Source organism: Porcisia hertigi, chromosome 31, assembly GCF_017918235.1.
Source record: "Porcisia hertigi strain C119 chromosome 31, whole genome shotgun sequence".
Taxonomy (NCBI): domain Eukaryota; phylum Euglenozoa; class Kinetoplastea; order Trypanosomatida; family Trypanosomatidae; genus Porcisia; species Porcisia hertigi.
In genome coordinates this window covers 748,096-769,062 of record NC_090590.1, presented here as the reverse complement: position 1 = coordinate 769,062, position 20,967 = coordinate 748,096, and the positions used below count along the sequence as shown (strand labels likewise).

General features: G+C 51.9%; 2 protein-coding genes across 2 annotated transcripts; both read left to right on the top strand.

Moving 5' to 3' along the window:
* Positions 1-1,228: 1,228 nt before the first annotated feature.
* JKF63_03871 (uncharacterized protein) lies at positions 1,229-8,666 on the top strand (the record flags this gene model as incomplete). Its single annotated transcript, XM_067899868.1, has 2 exons — positions 1,229-1,662; positions 7,667-8,666. 2 exons carry the CDS (start codon positions 1,229-1,231, stop codon positions 8,664-8,666), a joined length of 1,434 nt encoding a protein of 477 aa, XP_067755074.1.
* Positions 8,667-13,101: 4,435 nt separating this feature from the next.
* On the top strand, positions 13,102-18,540 carry JKF63_03870 (uncharacterized protein; the record flags this gene model as incomplete). The annotated part of the gene is made up of 1 exon (XM_067899867.1): positions 13,102-18,540. One exon carries the CDS (start codon positions 13,102-13,104, stop codon positions 18,538-18,540), a length of 5,439 nt encoding a protein of 1,812 aa, XP_067755073.1.
* Positions 18,541-20,967: the final 2,427 nt, after the last annotated feature.

Sequence of the window (20,967 nt, the reverse complement as noted above, 5' to 3'; positions counted from 1 at the left end):
GTGCTGTTTGGTTCCCCTCTCACACCTCATCACGTTGTTGTGGACTCCTTCCCCCCACTTCTCCTCTTCCTCCCCAGCATACCTCCTCGCCCCTCACTACCACTCTCTAACAGACATACACACGCCTAGTTCCAGACACAACACACACGACAAACTTAATCACACAAAGGGGAATACACAGGGGCTTATAAAAAAAACTTCAAATATACTTGTCGTAGTTACACGAATCCAGGATACGAAGGACTTGCTTCTCACCTACAACGGTAGGCGTGCGTCTAAAAGAAAAGAAGCACAGCGTAACCCCTCCTCTTCGCCCCCCCCCCTCCCCCCCGCTTTTCCGTCTTCACCTATTCGTTTCTGGCTCACGTATATGTTTTGTTCATCTCTCTCACTTTTTTTCTGAAGCGTTCTCATCTCAGGGTTATACAGCTACCAGTGTCTGCCATCTTCCTTATACCTCTTTTTCTAGTGGTGCTCCTCATCTCTTTTTTTTGTTGTTGTTAATGCATATTTGGGTTTTCATTAGTGTATATATATGAGTGCCTTTATTTTTGTCTCACTCGGCATCGAGTGCACATCTCCCTTCCGCCCCCTTCTCCTTTCTTTCCCCTGTCGCCCTTCCCCCCTCCCCCTCTTCTTCCTCTTCCCCCCCCCCCCACCAATTGCATCCAAAAGCCAACGGGAACAACCGCACCGTTGTGAAGTGCCGACCTTCGCACCTTTTTTTTCCCCCTTTTCACTTGGACTTTTCTTTCCACCCTGCCAGCAATGCTGCTCCGCCGCAGTAAGCTGCTGTACCGGGCTGCTGTGCTCGTGGTCGGCTTCATCTTCCCCTTTCTCTGGACTACACAAGGGGTGAACGCCTCGTTCTACACCAACTACACCAGCGCGCAGCGGACGAACACGCGGATCTTTTTACAGGCTTTTGTGAACACAAACCCACGTCTTCAGACGCTGCCGGCGGTGGACTTCTGCGAGTGGATCTATGTGTCGTGCACGAGTAAAGGTGTGGACGTGTATTTGGATGAGGCAGCCGTGGTGCAGCTGCCAGAGCTCCCCGCCGCTGCTGTGGGCAACCATGTGATGGTCACTCTCATTAGTGTAAGCTACGGCACCGAAACGCTGAGAGGCACCCTTCCAGCGAGCTGGGCGAGGCTCTCGCGCATCGAGTACATCTCGCTGTTCTCGAACTCGCTGACGGGGCACCCTACCCCCGGAGTGGTCGAACATGAAGACGCTCAAGTGGTTCCTGCTCTATGAAAACCAACTGACGGGCACCCTACCGGAGTCATGGAGCAAGCTGCGCTTCATGACGTGGGTGTGCCTGAATGATAACCGCCTTACCGGATCGCTTCCTCCGTCGTGGGGCACCGCCTCACGCCTCACGATCATCGAGGCGAAGAACAACAAACTTTCTGGTACGCTGCCATCAGAGTGGTCCAGTCTCCAGCGCATTAGCTCCATCACGTTGTCCAACAACCGCCTGACGGGGCCCCTCCCAGATACGTGGGCATCTGCCCCGACCCTGAACGGTGTATCCGTGAATGGTAACTCCCTTTGCGGCTGTGTGCCGAGCACATGGGCCAATCACGAGTTCATTTATGGGATTTATGTGGATCCGGCCGTGGCGAGTGCAAACTGCTCTACAGCCAACGCCTGCCCGTGACGCTGCTGTGAGACTGAATACAGCTAAACAAGGTGGTGCGATCTGCTGCTGCTCATCCGTGGCATCAGTCTCAGATCACCAATAGAATGTGGATGTCTCCGCCCCTAGGTGTCGGTTTTCCTCCGGTGCCGCTCTCCACCGGTGTTGAGGTCTCAAGCGAAGTGAAAGTTGAGTCGAAGGGAAAAGACAGAATTTCATCTCGACACCCATCAAGTAAGCTCTAAGGAAGAAGGCACACCGACACATGCGCTTTGCGCTAATGTGTGCTTTATTGTGGTTCTTGTTTCTTTTTTGTTGCTGACGCGATCTCCCTCGCTGCAGCTTCTTTCTGCGTCTTTCATATGCTCTTTGTGCTCTCCTCCGCCTTTTCTGAGCTTTCCTAGCCTCCGTGGACGTGTGTGCATTGGGTTTGACTGTATAGCAGTTTGGAAAAAAAAAGTAAGCCTGGGGGGTCCCTGGGGAAGATAAACCCCCTCCCCCCTTCTTTCTCCAATGAAGCATCTCTTCGCGTGGTGAAAGATGTGTGTCTCGATTTTTCCCATTTCCTCTCCGCCTCCCTTCCCATTTCTCGTAACCCGCAAAAGATGTTCCGTGTCGTGGATTGTAGCCCCCCGCAGTTCTCCCCCCTCTTTATTCTCGTTTCTTTTTTGTTGCGCAGAGGACTACGGGCACCGAATACGATGATACGTTGCTGACTTATCTGGGATATATATATATGTATATATATATATGTTTTGCTTTTCTCCTTTCCCGCAGTGGCGTTGGGCCCAGCGCCGCCGTGTTTCTCCTATGTGGAACCTCCTTGCGCCTTCTCCCTCCCCCTTTCTGTTGTTCTATTGTTTTTTGTTTCATCACAACCGTCCCTGTTTTTGTTGTGGTTGTTTGCTCGGCTCTGTGGTCCGAACGATGCCCCCCCCTTTCACTTTCTCTTTCTCCCGTCACCTTCATCTCGGGTTTTTTTTCGCCTATACATGCTTGAGGTTCGTGTAAGTCACATGGAGACCAACAACGAAGTTCGAGACAGGTGTGAAGCTGGGATTCAAAACAAAAAAGAAAATAGCGACAGCACATGCAAAACATAGCCGAAAGAAAGTGTGTACATATATGTGTGTTGTGTGGATTCTGTATGACCGCGTCTTTCTCTCCCTCTCTTTTATTTACCCGTGTCTGCCGTGTGGGGGAAACATGCACAAGTCTCTTTTTTTTGCCTCCCCACGGTACTGAACACCTTGTATTGCACCCACCCACGTGTTTTCAAGGCGTCCTTCTCCCCCACCCATTTTCCTCATCATCTCAGCCCTTGAAGTACTCTGGGGGCTCTCATTGGCTATCGTGTGTGTGTGTGTGGCTACTCTTTCTGTGTTCATGTACCACTGTGTCATGCCGCCTACGCCACCTGCTGGTCTCTCTCTTTCTCCCGTTTTTTTTTCTTTTGCATCGGCCCAATTTGTGTCCCCGTTACGCCCCTCTTTTCAAAATGACTCCCTCCCCCCCATCTCCCCCCTCCCGCCTCTTTTTTCGAGCGTGTGTGTGTGTGTGTGTGTGTGTCTCCATCATCACGCGTTGTTTTGCTGATTTGAAAATATCGTTTTTTTTTTTGCACCTGTTTTGCTCGTCTACTGTTTTTCGTATGCCTCTGGCATACACATGTAAAACAGACACACACATTTTGGAACAACAAAGATAAAGTACAGAACGAATGGTGCTCCCTTTGGAGGGGAGAAGCTCCGAGGACATGTGCACTCTTGCCCCCCCCCTCCCCCTCCCTCCCCTCCCTTTTGTTTTTTTGTTGTTTCAAACCGTCCCTTTTTAAATTGCCGACGCCACGCTTCCCCGCACCCCCACCCACGACACGCACACACACACTTTACTCATCCCTTCTCTCTTTATTACTCTCCTGTTTGTCTATTCTTTTTTTCTTCTGTTGCCCTTGGTATTTCTATATTGTTTGTGTTCTCTCTAGTACTCTCAAAAAAAAACGGATGAAGATGTGTGACGGTCGGTGGGACAAACAAAAAAAAGGGCGAGTCTTCTTTTTTTGTGAATCTGAAAGAGAAAGCAAAACGAAGTGAGAATAATTACGTGAATAAATATATGAGGTTCATCCCCCTCCCTCCCCCCTCTCCCTCCCAACAAAACAACAACAAAGACGTCTTCACACTTTTTCTCTTCTCGACTGTCAACAGGTACCGTCTTTCTTTTTTTTTGGTGAGGTGTGTGCAGTTTGAAGTCACCCCCGACTGCGTGTTGCAGAGGCGAGCGTTTCACTGTGTGCACTCGGCGGATGTGCAGGTGTCTGTCTGATGGCATGAGCGGTCTGTGTGTGTGTGTGCGTGTGTGTGCGTGTGTGTGCGTCTAGAAGAGGGGGAGGGTTTGGTCGGTAACGAAATGTTTAATAACGAGTTGCCTCACATGGGTTCACAGTTGGGTGTACATATATATATATATATATATACCTCTCGGCCTGCCCTCGGTATCCCTCGCTTGACCTCTCCCACTCGTCTCAGCTGGCGACAACGCGCAGTCATTTGAGTTACGTAGAAGGGAAAGGCTTTTCTGTGTACACGCGCTTATGGACACATCGATATGGTCGGAGACGTTTTTATATTTACACCCAGCACAACACACACGCACACACACACACACACACAGAGAGACAGACAGTCGGGTCACTGTATTGTACACGAGGTCTTTCAAGAGCATCACATGGGACCAATGTCACTTCTATCACTGCAGGTGTGTTGGTGGAAAAACAACGAAAAGCACATCTTTATCCCCCCCCCCCGCGCTTCTTCCTCCCGCTTTCCTCCTTCGATGTCTTTTTCGTTTTTGTTTTTGTGCGAACGGGTTATCGTGCACCCACCTTTGCCGCTCTTCTCATTTTTCTTCCTCCTCCCAATTTTTCTTTGAGGGGGAGGGGGGGACCCGCGTTTTTGTTTATTTCGCCGGTACGATGTCCCTCAAGTCTCTGCCCCCCCCCCCTCACCGTCCCGCGCCCCTTTTTTCTACTTCGATTATTTCTTTTTCATTTCCCCGTGTTACTATTCTCGAACACATACAACACTTTGTTTTTCTTTGTTCCGCTGTGCAGCTCCTCGGCATTCACCTCTTTGCAGCTTCCCTCCCCCTCCGCTTCACTTGTCACCTTTTGATTTCCTGTTCTTCTGCGTGTCGCCTTTCCACGACTCCCTCCCCTCCTCCTCCCCTCTCCTCCCCTCCTCCTTCCTTTCTTTGTCTTTCCAGGACTGTTCTCCACAGCAGTTGAGGATGTTCGAAGAAATCAGCGCTTCCCCTTTTGAACAGTGCATATTGTGGTGATGCTCAAGTCTCCTCCTCCTGCGCCCCCCCCCCCCCCCCCACACACACACACCTTCTTCTTCTTTTTTCCCTCCCTTTTTTTTCGCTCTACCACCCCACTACTCCCCCCCCCGCCCCCTTTTCCTATTCCAAATGGGTCTACCTGTCGAGTGTGTCGATGTGATGTAAATGCGATGACTACCCACCATGTGTCTGGAGGCGGGGGTGGGTGGGAGAACCCTCGTATAGCATCCTCTCAGGGTATGGGACGCACTCTATAGTTCTCTGTACATGTGTACATGAATGTGGGAGTCTCTCTTTTTTGTGTGTCTCCCTCTCCCCTGTTATTCTATCCTCGCTTTTCTTTCCCCCTCTTCAGGTTTCTGGAGCGCTGCACCGCCCTTCAACCTTGTGTAAACACCGTATGATTGCAGTGCAACCTCTTCTTTCTCATCGCTTTCGTGCTCGATTTCTGCAGGGCCTGTATCCTCTTCGTGTTTTTGTCCGTGGACCCTTCTCTGACATCCCAATCTCGCTCTCCCCCCCACTCCCACTCTACCCCCTTTCACAGCCTCGTTGCGACTGATGTGTCCTAGGCTCTCATGTCGCTTCTCTTCTGGTGATTTGGGGTATGGGCGGACATGAGGCGGTCAAGGTGGGGACGCGTGTAAAACACCGCTCAAGAAAACCTAGTTCTAACAAAAAGAAAGTGGCACCAATGCGGCTGGTAGTCTTGGGGCCTCGGGGAGAGGGTGGGAGGAAGAGGAGGAGGAGAGGGGGACATGGCCTTGTGAGAGGCAGAAGATATCCTTTCTGCAGAGTCATCGAGGTTTATGAAAGGGAGAGAACCAAAGATCCAATGATGTCATTCGCACCGTCTCGGCGCTTGCACACGCTGAAGAGTTGGCCTATTTGCAGATTTGTGACGTAACCGGCACACCCATTGCTCTTCCTCTCCCTTCTTTTTTTTTTGCTGTGCAGTGTTGTGCTGAGCGGGCTGAGCCGTGGGCGGGCCGGGAAACCTTGCAGATAAAATCGAACATACGGTGGATGGATGTGCTCTTATGCTCTTGATTCACCAGCTCACAAGTCCTCACTACACGAAAGATCCAGGCGCTGTAGAGAGAACGAAACCATATCGTTGTATACACAAACTACAGCGAACAAGCATGCTGTGTATGTATGTGTGTGTGTGCGTGCATGAACAATGAGAGAGTAAACAAAAGAGAAAATCTCGATAAAGTTTCTGTAATACAGGGGACCCGTGTTGATTCTCGCATCCCCCCTTCTCTCCCCCCCCCCCCACACCAACACACCACCACACCAAGTACTAAACAAAAACAATTTGTCTGGATCCCTAAGCTTAGACCGCAGTGAAACAGATTTGTTGTTACATATATGTGTGTGTGTGGGGGGGGGGCGGGGGGCGCTAGGGGAAGGGAAAAAAGGGCGCACAGCGGCAGAATGCGAAACGGTAGGAGTGAAGGGGCCACTCATAGCTGTTCACGAGTGGCGCCCTCCCTACATCGGGAAGGAACGGCGAGAACGCCGACGGGAGCGAGAGCATTCTTCTCTCTCAGCACCCCATTTTGTTTCCTCCTCGTTTCTCCCATCGCTCGCGTCCCTCCTCACCCCCACCCCGGTGCGCACAACTCCCTCCGTGAAAAAAAAAACGGTGAGCGCCTCCCTTGTAGTCTGAATAAATGTGATACAGGAGGTGGATGAAACACCACATGGGTTACGGATGGGAGAGGGAGGGAGGAACAGGGAAGACAGGGGAGGGGAAGGCGTGGACGGCATATATGTGAACATATATATCTCCTGTGAGCAAAATTCATGTCTTCTGAGTGACATGACTGCGCAGTGGGGGCTCTGTTCTGTGAAGATCAACTCTCACGCATTTGTTTGCAATCAATCTTGGTTATTCTACTGCAGTACTCTATCACAAAATTTTTGTCCGAAATATATTCTCCCTTTCTCTCTCTATTCAACTTCCCTCCCCCGCCCCCCACCCATACCCATACCCATACACACACACACAATGAAAATAAAAAAATGTCTCTTCTTTCACTTGATCTCGTTTAGTGTCTGCGACGGAGTTGTTGTCTTTCTCTCCCCCTTTTTTATTTCACCCGCTTCGCCGCCCCGTGCGCTACGCCCCCCCCCCTCCCCCCCCCCCCTCCCAAAAAAAAAAAAAGAGTGCACATCAGCCCAAACACTCCCCGAGAGATACCCTGGCCAGACGCGAACCCCCCATTCCGTCTTTTTTTCTTTTCCCAATTCCCTTCTTTTCTATTTCGAGTCCATCACTTCTTCCCTCGACAGCATGACTCATTTCGATTTTGGTGCGGCGCTAAGGAGAATTCTGATGGCAACCGTGCTGCTCTGTACTTGCGGCAGAGGTGTGGTGGACGCCAGAGTAGCGGAGCCTTGGGCGTTAGTCGAAGACTACAACCACTCGGATGTGCCCGTTTTTCGAGCAGTCACGACCCTCAGTCTGACTTCAGAGGAGAACTTGAATACACTGAAGGTGCTTCAGGCATTCGGGGCTGCGATTCCGTCATTTGGGTGGGCTGGCGAGGATTTCTGCACGTGGACTGGCGTGTCGTGTTTTAACTCCAATATCACCCTCGTCGCCACTGATACACCTGCCGCCGGCACGCTGCCTGAGATGCCGGATGATGTGGACTACTCTCTCGTGAGACTCGAGCAAATCAACTTTTTGAACACGAAAACGGCCATCCGTGGGACACTGCCGGCGAGCTGGCATAAGCTGATAAATGTGCGATCAATCAACCTTGCGTACACGAGTGTCAGTGGCACTCTACCCGAGACGTGGAGCTCCATGGAGTCGCTGCAGTTCCTGACGTTGAGTTTCTCTAACATTTCAGGGACGCTGCCTGCTTGCTGGAGCTCGATGCCGGCTATGAAGTACATCACCGTATCCAGCACACGTATCAGCGGCACTCTTCCTACGGAGTGGAGTACTATGCCGCGTGTGGAGCGGATTTACCTCCAGCGGGATAAACTCGAGGGCTCATTCCCCGCGTCGTGGGCGGCGATGCCCTCGCTGGAACTTCTCGGGCTGCAGGGGAACAACTTTTGCGGCTGTTTGCCAGACTCGTGGGGGAGCTCTGCTAATTTTTCGGTGGGTGTCGACTCTAAGCACCGCAGAAGTGACTGTGCGACTGCCTCGCCCTGTTTTGTGACAAGCACCACCACCACAACGACGACAAGCACCACCACCACTACCACAACCACCACGACTGCCCAGCCATCCCCGAGCAGCTCCAGCTTTACGTCGAACACTTCCAGCTCGGCCAGCACCGATTCTGCGACGACAAACGCGACCACGACCACCACGACCGCCCAGCCATCCCCGAGCAGCTCCAGCTTTACGTCGAACAATTCCAGCTCGGCCAGCACCGATTCTGCGACGACAAACGCGACCACAACCACCACCACGACCACGACCGCCCAGCCTGTGCCCTCCTTTCCTTCCTGCGTCGTACCGAACTGCTTGTGGTGCTATCCCACGGATGCGACTCAGTGCAGCTCGTGCTGCTGCGGATACGTACTAACGGCTGCTGGGAGTTGTATGAAACGGGCTTGCGAGGATTCTGCCGTTTTTCCTGTGAGCACTTCTACGGTGTCTGTTCTCTCCACGTCATTTGCGATGATGATGGGTGTGTTACTTGTCTAAGCCTGAAAACATTTTGAGCGGCAGATTGTCACGTCGTGTTGTCTCTGGTCTCTTCCCGTATTTTTTCCTTTTTTGTTGTTGTTGTTCCCGATCCCGTTTCACTCCATCTTTGTAATACCCCCAAAAAAAAATCACAACTTCTTTTGTTGTTGGCACCATTCGGCTCGATCGCTGCTCTTTGTGGTGCGAAGAAAAAAAGAAGAGGCAAGTGAGAAGGTGAGAACTGGGGTTTTTTGCATATATAAATTTATTTATTTATTCATTTATTCATTTATTTATTTGCGGACATACGACAGTGCAGCAGACCGTTTTACTCCCCCCTCCCCTCTCTCCCTCACCCCTGGACGCCACATTTTTTTGTTTAGCTCCAGTGTCGCAGCAGATGTTTGCCCTCAGACACGGATCAGCTCCTGCATGCCTTTTGTTTGTTTTTCCCTCATTGGTGTTGCTAGTTTTCGCACAATTCTTTACCTCTCGCTTTGATCTCCGTGCGCGTGTGTGTTGGTGTGTGATTACGACTGCTTATGTCCACCTTTTCTGGCTACAACAAGTATCACGCACCCCCAAAAAAAAAGTGTTTTTTTTTTTTGCGGGTGCTGTTCTCTGTAAAACGCGCAGCCACTCGTGTCTCTTGCGCCTTCTCGCAGCTTCACAAATGAAGTTCGGTAAACTCTCCGCTTCTTTTTATATGTTGAAAAAAAAATGTAAGACATACAAACACGCATTATGTACTATATAGAGTATATTTATAGATAGATAATAATATGATATAGACTATATATACACACTGTATATATATAGTCTATATATATAGAGTACTATACACGTGGGTTTTGCTTTTTTTTTTCACTCCCCCCAAATCATGTTTTTGTTCAATTCTTCCTTTTTATTTGTTTGTTCGTGGAATCGTTTTTTTTTGTAATGCATCTTCTCAGTTTCGAAGGTTCGCCGTATTCGTGACAAATGGCCCCCCTCATAGGGCGCGCGACTCTGTACATATTCGAGGCTTCTCTCCCCCCCCCCTCCCTCCTCACTGTAATTCCCACCCACCCCTCCGCTGCATCATTTTTCGACATTCGCTAAATGCCCCTGGCCCTTTTTTGTGTGAGTTATTATTTTTTATTTGATCATCTTTTTTTTTCCCCGAGCATTTCATCGCATTTTGTCTTTCACCACCAGAGTAAAAAAAAAGACCCCAAAATGCATGCATGCCTTTTTTAGTGTATTATTTTTTTTTCCAAGCTGGCCTCATAGAAAATGATATATCGAATGTGTTGATATTGACTACAGCCCAATAAATGGAAACGAGAGAAGCGTGGAGACGAAGGAGGGAGAGGTGGGGCGAGGGGTGGGTGTGGGTGTGTGTGTGTGTGGGAGGGGGGGGGCAGCAGCAGCACCAGCAGCAGTGAGCTTTACAATGCGGAGTAAAATCAAATTTTTCCCACTCCTATTCAAGTCTGAAGAAATTCAGAATGAGGATGTCAACGTTCTAGCTTCCCTTCTCCTCCGCTCTCCCCCTCCTCCCCTCTCTCATACCACTCGTTTATCTTCATTGTCTATCTGCGTATCCGTTTTACTTCGTTAGCTTCTATACATCCACCGCAGAGGAATGCAGCTTTTGTTGTCTGATTTTTTGTTCCGCTCTATTGCCTCTTTTTTTGTGTGTGTGTGTGCGTTGAGAAGTCGCCCTCGCGCCTCATTGATGTCCTCCTCTTTCCACCGTCTTCCTTTTCCCCTCTCTCTTTTCGGAGTTATGTATTTGTTATTATTATTATTATTATTTTTATGAAGGGGGAGGGGGGGTGAAAGGCGATTTGGTATCTCGTGTTTTATCCTTTATGTGATGTTGATTGCTGATGTGGGGAGGAGGGCTTCGTTTTCTCTTTCATCTTTTTTGTTTTTGTCTTCGGATTACTGCCGATTTCAGAGCGCACATTGGCGTCCTCGATGATGCGTGCATGAATGTTTTTTTTTCTTTTTTTTTCCATTGTCTTCAGTCATCCGTCATCCTCTCTCCTCCTCTCCCTCATCTACTCACTACATCATTCGTCTCATCCGTCGTCATTCTCACCGTCTTCGGTCTGCATTTTTTGTTGTTGTTGTTGGTTTCGTGTTTTTACAGTTTTTGATATTTCCATCCTCCCCCCCCCCACATCCCGCCCCGCCCCCTACACATCCCATTCGCGACACCACCGGCCCCTATGCCTACTCCAGAAACAAAAAAAACACACACGCATACACACACAAAACAATCACATATTTATATTTATATTTAGTTATAGTTTTCTCCCTCAAACATCTGATGGCTTTCATCAACGTGTGGGGGTATATCGGACATACATGCGCTTTTCGTTCTCTGTTTTCTGCGTTTTCATTTATCATTATGATTTTGTATTTATTTTTTTAGCTTGTGTCTGTGTGTGTGTTATCTGTCTGTGTGTGTGTGTCTGTGTATGTGTTATCTGTCTGTGTGTGTGTGTGTGGACTTTTCTTAGCAAAACACAAAGAGAGGGCGAGGGTGAACATCTACGCAATTTATAAACGAGATCTACACACACACACACACACACCGCTATATAGCGCTAAACATTTGCAGAAGTCTTTGGAAGATTGCCGAGGTGACACAAAGCGTAACCTGATCCTCATCTGAGGTGTGGGCAATACCTTCTCCTCCTCTTCCATCCCACGCCCCCCCCCCCCACCTCCCTCCCCTACCCCACCCCGAAGTATTCCCTGTTCATTTTACATTGTTTCTCCATGTTTTCTCCACTAGTTTTTTTTTTATATTCCGGTAATCCCACATCCCATCTGCACTGAGAGGATTCATGGGTGGAAAGGGATACGGTCCCCCCCGCTCCGCCACCCTCCCACCCCACCCGAATCCCCCGCGTGCCCTTACCTCTGTTCTGTCTTGGGTCACCCTCATGATGATGAACTAGGGTACCTCGTCTCCCTTGGGTTTTACATGTCGTTTTTTTTTCTTTTTTCCACCACTCGTTGTGGCTTCTTGACTCCACTATTTATTTTTTGTTTTCCATGTGAAGAACAACTTATAAATTTGAGTGTGCGCGATTGCAAGGGGTGCGTGTGGGTGTGTCTGGGTTACCCTTTGTTGGGGAGAGGATGCACCCCCTTCCCCTCCTCCCAACCCCGCCGCTTCGGGATAGCTCATTATCTCTCCTTTTCCACTTCTCATGTTCGTTCTTCCCTTTCCCGCCCGTGGTTTACCTGCGCATACGGATGTGTTCATGTGTCTACATGTCCGCCAGAGGTGTATGGACACACCCCGCATCGAACTCTCCTATGCACGGCAATACCCGTGTGAACACAGCGCCGCCAAAAAACCGCTCATGTTCTCTTTTGTTATGTTGACACTCGGACCACAAATAACAGCAAACGGGATTGACTTTGCTAACACGTAGAAAAACACGGTGTATCCATGTGCCTTGAATCGCAACAGAAAAAAAGCCCTGCGCCTTCAGAGAATTAGTTGACAAAGGCAGTTCATTCGAGCTGTGCGTTTCACGGTTCTCTGTCCCTGCTCTCCTAGCTGTGTTCCTTCTGTTGCTGTAGCTGGGCACACACACACATGGTGCAATGTGCCCTGGACCCACACAGATGTACTGCATATCTCAATCCACGCGAACCCAATGCGAAACTTCTCAAGAGCGATGGCGGTGACGGGTGGTTCACTGCAAAAGGCGCATACCCTCTGGAAAATGTTGAAAAACACACATTTTTCTTCCAAATCTCTTTTTCATCTCGATGGCGCTGATTTCTGCTGCGTCGTGAACCCCCCCCCCCACCTCTACCCATCCCTCTACATCGCTTTCCACACACACGCACAGACACACTTCAGTTTGTCTTTCAAGTGCAGAAAAAAATATTTTTTCACACTCATCGGCCCAAGAGAAGTTGCGTTGGTCTTTCCAATCCTCCGTTTTTCTTTTTTTTGTTCTTTATTGCCACTTATAACACACACCCCTTTTTGTTTTTACCCCCTATTCCAGGGAGGGGGGGGCGGTTGTGTCGCGGAGAACGGCGCACACACACACACACACACACAGGCAGTCCACGACAAAACCCATCTTCTTCTTCTCCCTCCTCCCCTCCTCATCCGCACACACACATGCAAATCTATACATATATATTCGCAGCGCTTAGCCTATTTTGTATGTACGTGAAGCAATTTACTATAATGGCACTCACCACCTGTGCCCCCCCCTCCCTTCTCTCCTCGTCTCTCTTTTTTTTTTTAAACCCCCATCAACAATTTGATTTCACTTCGAACGTGAAAAAAGCCCCGAATACTGTCGTGTGATACTTCACTGCCCCTCATTTTTTCTTGAGTTTTATTGTACACTGAAGGCGGTGGTCGTTCCCCTCCATCTTCCCCCCTCAGCGCCGATCCTCAGTGATCTTCCAGTAACCGGAGATGACCACAAATGCGGGATGCGAGAGCGTCTACTCGTTTGCAGAGGTGAACCGGCGTCTGTGGCGACTGCCCACTACAACACCGCCAGCCGGTCGTCGTGATGAGCCGGACTGGTCTGCGGCGCTCCAGTCTGTGGAAAAGGCGCCTGAAGAACAAACTGGCGTTGTGGCGCGGTGTTTTCTAAAATGGCTGAACCCGTACATCACATTGGCGTCGCGGGAGCGACTCGAAGAAATATACATGCCGCCGCCGCAGCGCGCACACCACGCCGTGTACTGTGGCGCGCAGCTGAGCCGTGCGTTTCGTGAAGAGGAGGTACGCACTGGCCGCGACGCGTGGCGGGCGCGCGTGGAGCCGGTGTGGCCCGCACGCAATGGTGACGGAAACGGTGCCACCCCTGTAAGCTGCAATGGCGGTGGCGACCACGGCTGCCACCGTGAAGGTGTTCGCGTGGCTCTCGCAAACGAGCTCGCACGCGTGGGGTTCTGCGGCGAGGGCGGTGTGCGTGGTCGGCTGCGGTGGGTGGGGTACGTGCGGTCGAGTGACACACCCCACGAGCTTCTTGGCGGCGTGGAGTGGGACAGCGACAGTACACTCCCCAGCTATCGAGAACGGCTGGCTGGCGATGCAGCCGGTGGTGCGGTGCATGACGGGTGCGTGCACGGCGAGCGCCTCTTCTACCAAGCACAGCCTGGACCAGCGCGCTGCACGTGTGAGTACGTGCGAGATTTGGTCCCCCTTTTGGCAAGCGGTACTGAGTATTCCGTTCGTCCCCGCATGCCGCGCGCCCCGTCTCTTTTGTGGACACTGCTTCGCACATTCCGCGCCGATTTGATAGCGGTGCTCCCGCCTTCGATTGTGAGCATGATCTGCGAATTATCAACGCCGCTGCTATTGCAGCAGTTTGTGATATTTTTGAAATCGGACCGAGAGCGGGAGGGGGTGGGCAAAGGGCTTTTCTTCTTCTCCCTCTTTGTGATATTCCAGCTGGCTCTGCCCGCGGTTGTGAATGAAGAGATGCAGCGCACCCGCCGTTTGGCGAGTTTGTTCCGCACCTCCACACTTGCAGTGGTGTTTGAGAAGTGCCTGACCGTGTCACACGATGCGCTGTCGCGACCAGACATGAGCGCTGGACGTGTGCTGGCGATGGCCAGCTCTGATTTGGAAAACATTACTGAGTTTTGCCTTCAGTTCAAGTTCCTCTGGATGGCGCCGATAATGCTGGCAGTGAACGTTTTTTACTTGTTTGTTCTCGTAGGGTCGAGTGCTCTGGCTGCTGTTGTCGTGTTTTTGGCTGCACTGCCCATGCAGGGTGGACTAACGAACACCATGAGCGGTATACAAGCCCATTTGACGAGTTTTACGGATATTCGGCTGCGTCGCACAAACGAGCTGCTCTCCGGCATTCGTGTCGTGAAGACGATGGGATGGGAGTCTAAACTGGTCTCGGGGATCGAGTACGATGCGCGAAGCAAGGAGTTGGGATTCCGGCGAAGGCGGCAATTATGCCAGGTTGGGCTGTGGGCCTGCGTGTTTTCGACCCCGACGCTCATGATCGCCGCTGTGCTCAGCACCTACACCCTCAGAGGCCACGAGCTTGACGCATCGGTGGTGCTTCCTCTAATCGCGATTATTAGCAATGTAACGTATCCAATCATGATGCTTCCCGAGGCGTTCACGTCAATAGCGAAGTTTATTGTGTCAACGGGTCGCATTACCAAGTTCCTTGAATGTGACGACTCGCACGTCATGGTGGAACACGCTGAGCGTGTCTTCAAGGACAGCGTGCGTGGCACCGCTGCATCCAAAGACGCAGAGCTCCCGAGTGCCGCCTCGGTCGTTGCCGAGAGGGTTCTGGTGTCGGTCCCTGCTCCACTGCCGCTCTATGAGCCGCGTCACGCTGGCCTGCGGGGCATCGGGGAGCGATTTCTCGGGGCGGTATTGCGCCGGCGAACGCCAGTGGAACTTCAGTGGCGGAGGGTCGCTGTCTCCGCTGTTAAAGATGAAGGTAGTGGCGAGCGCTTGGCTCCGGTTGTGGATAACGGCTGTGCTGGCGCGGCGATGGCAACGAGCAGAGATGACGACGTCAGTGATACTGCTGGTGCGCTGTACGCGATGGTGGACAAGACGCTGCTGTGTGACGTACGTGTGCTGATTCCGCCCGGACAGCTGACGGTGGTGGTTGGCGCGACGGGTAGCGGGAAGTCAAGTCTGCTCGCCGTGCTGCTCGGTACGTTGCGATTCGATGGACACGCGGTCGTCACGCGGCCGGTGGCGTACGTGCCGCAGCAGCCGTGGATCATGCAAGACACGGTGGAGGCGAACATCACTTTTTTCGAGGGTGACAGACGCAGGGCTGCTGGCGGCGCCCAAGACGGCGGGGGTCACAGAAAAAGTGTGCCCCACTATGGTGCTACACAGGTATGTTCGCCTCTGCGGTGTACACCGCATGCAACTGCTCTGTCATTATCCGGCTGCGGCCGTAGCGGAGTGAGAGAGCGGGTTGCACGCGCGGTGAGATGCTGCCAGATGGATGCAGACATTGCACTCATGCCGCGCGGTCTGTGGACAGAGATAGGCGAGCGCGGCGTCAATCTAAGTGGGGGGCAAAAAGCGCGTCTGAGCCTTGCGCGCGCGGTGTACGCAGACTGCGAGCTGTACTTACTGGATGATCCTCTATCAGCTCTGGATGCTCACGTTGGGCGGCTTGTGATGAACGAGGTTGTGCTAAGAGCACTGGCAGGCAAGACTCGTCTCCTAGTGACACACCAACTACAGGTGCTGCCCTATGCGGACCAGGTGGTGGTGATGCAGGCTGGCCGTATTGTGTTCGCCGACAGCTATGCGTCTTACATCACCTCCGAGTGGAAGGCATACATGGAAAATGAGGAGGCCGCTGCGGCGGTGGCGGCCGCAAGCAAAAAGAGTTCACGCAGTACTGGCGGTTCAGCTGAGGGGGATAATCGTGGTGCAGAAGCCCAGTGCAATGCGCCTAGTTCTGTGGGCTCGTCTGAAGTAAACGGGCGGTCTTCGAGGGCCCCATGGTCAGAGCGCGCCCCCGTTGTGTGCGGTGATTGTGAGGCCAGCGGCAGCGAGACGAAAAGTGAAGGGGGGAGAACAGATGACGAGCCATCAGCGAAACCACACTGGCACACCCCATGGAGCCCTGAAGACTCCAAAGGCGAGCGCGGCACTCGAAACGTTTCACGAGAGACCTACGCTAGTAACCCTGTGCGTGGGCCTGCCGCCGAACAGTACTCAAGGGGGGGCTCGTTCGGGATAGCAGACGATGCAGTAAACGTCGACGGCCTGATGACAAGGGAGGAAAAGGAGACAGGGCATATACCGTGGAGCGTCTACCGCACCTATTTCGAATCGGGGGGAGGTGTGTCCGTGGCAGTGCAGTTAACTCTGCGGTACCTACTCGCCGAGATCATCTCAAAAGGCTCCAACGTCTGGGTGACGCTGTGGTCTGTGAACTACTTTAGCTCCTTTCTCTCCACTAGGGAACAGCTCGGCGTATACCTTGGGCTTGTCTTTGTGGTCACTGTCATTCTGCCCTTGAACGATGCGCTCACGTTTCAGTTTGCACGCCGCGCCTCCCGCCGCCTTCACGCCACACTTTTGTACTCGGTCACCTCAGCCAACTTGATGTTTTTTGATCGCACGCCGTTAGGCCGCATCGTCAACCGCTTCAGCAAAGACATCTACGTGATTGACGACGAGCTCCCAGCCAATCTCATTCCTTTCTTGGGCATCAGTGGGTACGCCCTCACGTCGTTGGCGGTGACAGTGTGCACGTCTCCTTTGAGTGTTTTTGCCGTGGTGTTAGCGGCCTACGCTTTCGCACGTCTACTAAAGTTTTATACGACGGTGGTGCGTGAGGTGCGGCGGCGTGGCAGTGTGGTGCAATCACCGCTCTTTTCGCTTCTGGAGGAGGTGCTCCACGGCCGTGCGACGATCGCGGCGTACGGGAAGTCACACGTGCTATTCGCAGAGGCGCTGCAACGGCTGGACCTCGTGTACAGCTGCTCCTACGTTGAGAAGTTGGCGACACTGTGGCTTGCTCTACGAATTGAGTACGTGGCCGCACTGGTTTCTATCACGGTGGGGGTGATCGGTGTTGCGGAGAAGCTGCTGGGCTCGTCGCCTGTGATGCCGGAGGCGCGTGTGGGCCTGGTGTCACTGAGTCTCACCATGTGTTTGGATCTCAGCTGGTGTCTATCCGCCATCCTGGAACTTGCTGCTTCTGTCGAGGCAAGCATGAATAGTGTCCAGCGCGTTGGCAACTACATTGACTGTGTGCCGCGGGAGGCGCTACTCCTCGAGCCGAGGGACGCCTACGTAGCGCGAGCCATGGCGCCGCATGGCGGCAGACACTTTGGGAGCAGCTTCAGTCCCAGCAATGCAAGCGACATTGCCGTGATTAGCGGAGAGGAGGAGGAGAGTGACACTTGGCGACAGACGGGTGCTGGGAGGAGCATAGCCCAAAGTGAGTTCGGCGCGCTGAGGCTCGAACATGTGGATATGCGGTACCGGCCAGGGCTACCGCTGGTGCTTCGTGATGTGAGCTTTTCGATTGCCCCTGGACAAAAGATTGGCGTTGTGGGGAGGACTGGAAGCGGGAAGTCGACTCTGCTGCTTGCACTACTGCGGCTTGTGGAGACATGTGGTGGACGGATCCTTGTCTGCGGGCGCGACGTGCGGACGTACACCCTCCCGGCTCTACGGCGGCTCTTCTCAATGATCCCACAGGACCCCGTTCTTTTTGACGGAACGATCCGCAGCAACCTAGACCCGTTCGGCGCTTCGTCAGACGAGGAGTTACGAGCAGCGCTAGAGTCGGTGGGACTCGTAGGGGTGACTGGCGGCGGCGCACGTACCTTTTCAAGCGCTGCCGAATCAGCGGCTGGTGCAGTGGGGGGCAACCTTACGCTGGACACTATCGTGCAAGAGGGTGGGCTCAACTTCAGTGTTGGCCAGCGGCAGCTGCTGTGCCTAGCTCGCGCGCTACTGAAGAAAGGGAGCGCATTCATTTTGATGGATGAGGCAACGGCGAACGTCGATGCACGACTGTGCCAGACAGTGCAACGCGTTGTCGCGGAGCAGTTCGCTACCCACACCATATTAACAATTGCTCATCGCTTGCATACCGTGGTGACGTACGACGTCGTTCTTGTGATGTCACACGGTCGTGTAGTAGAGATGGGTTCGCCGCGAGAACTTTTGACGCAGCAAAAGTCCGTTTTCTATGGTATGGTTGCGCAGAGCGCTGCCGCTGGTGCTTCCAATGATGAAGTGTCGCGCGAGAATGCTGAGGCGGTAAGCAGCACACCGCATGGGCGTGGTGACGGCGGAGGAGGCCCTGAAATCAGGGAAGCGGAGTGCAAGAGCCACCTCGACGCTGTGTTTGACTCACTCCTGCGTCAGTGCAAGTGAATCCCCTTCCCCACCCACACCCTTTCTGGGTCTTCACGCCATGAAGGCGGCCTACCCTGTTTGTAGTACAACCATCCCCCCTGTCTCTCTTTCTCCTCGTGCGTGGCGTCATGCGGTATATATATATATATATATATGTATATTTATTCCACCGCTGTCTGTGTGCGTGTGTGTGTTGGGGAGGGGAGGGACGAATTTTTCTCTCCTGATCACGCGGCTCATCTAGAGTGTCTTTTCTTGGGGTCAAGAGGTGAATTTGGATTTTGGACTTTGTCGGCTTCACCCATGATGCGCGGCAGATACGCCCTTCACAATCCCGGCGACTTCCTGCTCACGCTCAGGGGCAGCAGCACGTACGGAAACAAAAAAAACTCTGTAGAGAAGTGTCTGTTTTCAGAAGGTCATTTTGTGAGGTGTCACATTGCCCACACGTTTTCGCTGTGCGTTTTTTTTTTTTGGCCCCTTCACCCAACTCGAGCTCTCCATTTGGATGGTTTGTGAGCTACACCACCAGACTCAGTTGTCATCTCCCTCATATTTCACACTCCCCTCCCCTCTCCTTCCCCTCCCGCCTCTCCATCACCCACTCGTCGGCACAACAACATATTTTTCACATCTCCACCACAAAGCGCTGCGGCGGCGTAGGTGTATCGATTTTATTTTTTCTTCACTTCATCGCTCTCTTTTCATTCTAACCGAGTGCGTGCTCACTGCGCTGACCGTGTCTACACACTCAACTCTCCTTCCCCCTATCCCTAAAAATCCTCCCCCCCCCCTCAAAGATCAGAAGAAAGACACAAACTCACGCACCATTTGTTGTCTATCCTGCTGTGTTGTATGCCGAAAAGCGCTCCTCCCTCCCTCCCTCCATCACCCCTTCCACACACACACACACACACACCTCTTTCACTACTCCAGTTCACCGTGATTACTCGCGGACGGAAGTGAATCTGCGTCTTCACTCCACCATTTGTATATATATGTATGTATATATATAAGCACTCGTACAGGATTACCTTCTCCGTTTTTTTTTTGGGAGTTTCTGGTTTTCTTTTTTGTTTGTTTGTTTGATTCCCTTCACATCTTTTACATCGCCCCCCTTAACTCATTGTAAGAGGCGCTGAACTGTAACCCGAAGAAGAGATCGCTGGGGGGAGTGGTGGTGGGGTGGGGCCAAGCGCTGGCAGCGAGGATCAGAGGAGTGAGCCCACGCACACAGATATATATCGAAGAAATAACCTAAAAGGTCACGAGGAGTACATCACACATTGTCGTGCAGGGAAGGAAGGGAAAAACAAAAACGTAAAAGAAAGTCATCATCACGCTAATTCTGAGCTCCCTTTCTCTCTCTCTTGGCCTATTCTCTCCTCCTCTTCACACTACTCCCCCTTTCATTCTAGCTCTTCCGCTCTTCAGTTCCCATCTCTTGCGTGCTTTCTTTTTTCCCCCCCCCCCCTCCCCCCGGCTGGCCTCCTCGCTTCTTCTTTCTTCACCTCCCCCCTCCCCATCCCCTATTTCCACTCATCTTCCCCATCTATCCATCCATTCATTCTCATCTCATTTTAGTTCCCATTATTGTCGTTTTTTTGGAGGGGGAGCAAGGGGTCTGTGCGTCCTCGCAGGTCTCTCCGCCATACAAGTAAGATCGCCAGCGAGTGCTGTGGCGCGCTCCATCGTGTCGGCTTAGGGCAGTGTGTAACGCGGCTTTTTCTTATTTTTCTTATTGTCTTGTTTCAACGTCTGTCTTTTTGGTGGATTGCAGTGCTCCCAAATAAGAGAGGGGAGGAGAGGAAGAGGCGGGGAGGGGGGAGAGCGAATTCCGAAAAAGAACGTCCTGTGCTTCATTTTTTTTGTTGTTGCTGCTACTGTTTGTGACTGCGTGCGCGTCCTCTGCATTCGGCCTGTGCGCTTAAGACAGTGCGGATTTGCTGCTGAAGGTGTCAGTGATATCCCGCCTCTTTTTTTTTTTTGTTTGTTTTTGTTGGGGACAGTGGTGGTAGCAGCAGTGGAGGCGCACGTCGTCTATATTCTGCGGTGTTTCATTTGCTATATACTTTTTTGCTGTTGTTTGTCTTCCTTTTTATTTGTAATCCGTTTTATTCTCCACTGGGAGGAGTGGGAGGGCCAGAGAAGTGTTGGAGTATCTTCACTTTTGTGTGTGTGTGTGTGTGGAAACAAATATACATATATATATATATATATGCATACAGACATACATACACACAGATATTTTACATTCAGATATTTTAAAATTAGTACAGTCGTTGCTTTATATATTCTTTGTTGACGTTATTCCTTCCGCCGTCCTGCCCTCTTCTCAGTAGACACCGACTCTAGATCTCATTCGTGTCGCGTGGATTCGTGAATTGGATACACACACACACACATACGCACACCGTCTCTCCCCCGCGTGTGCGCACTTTTGCG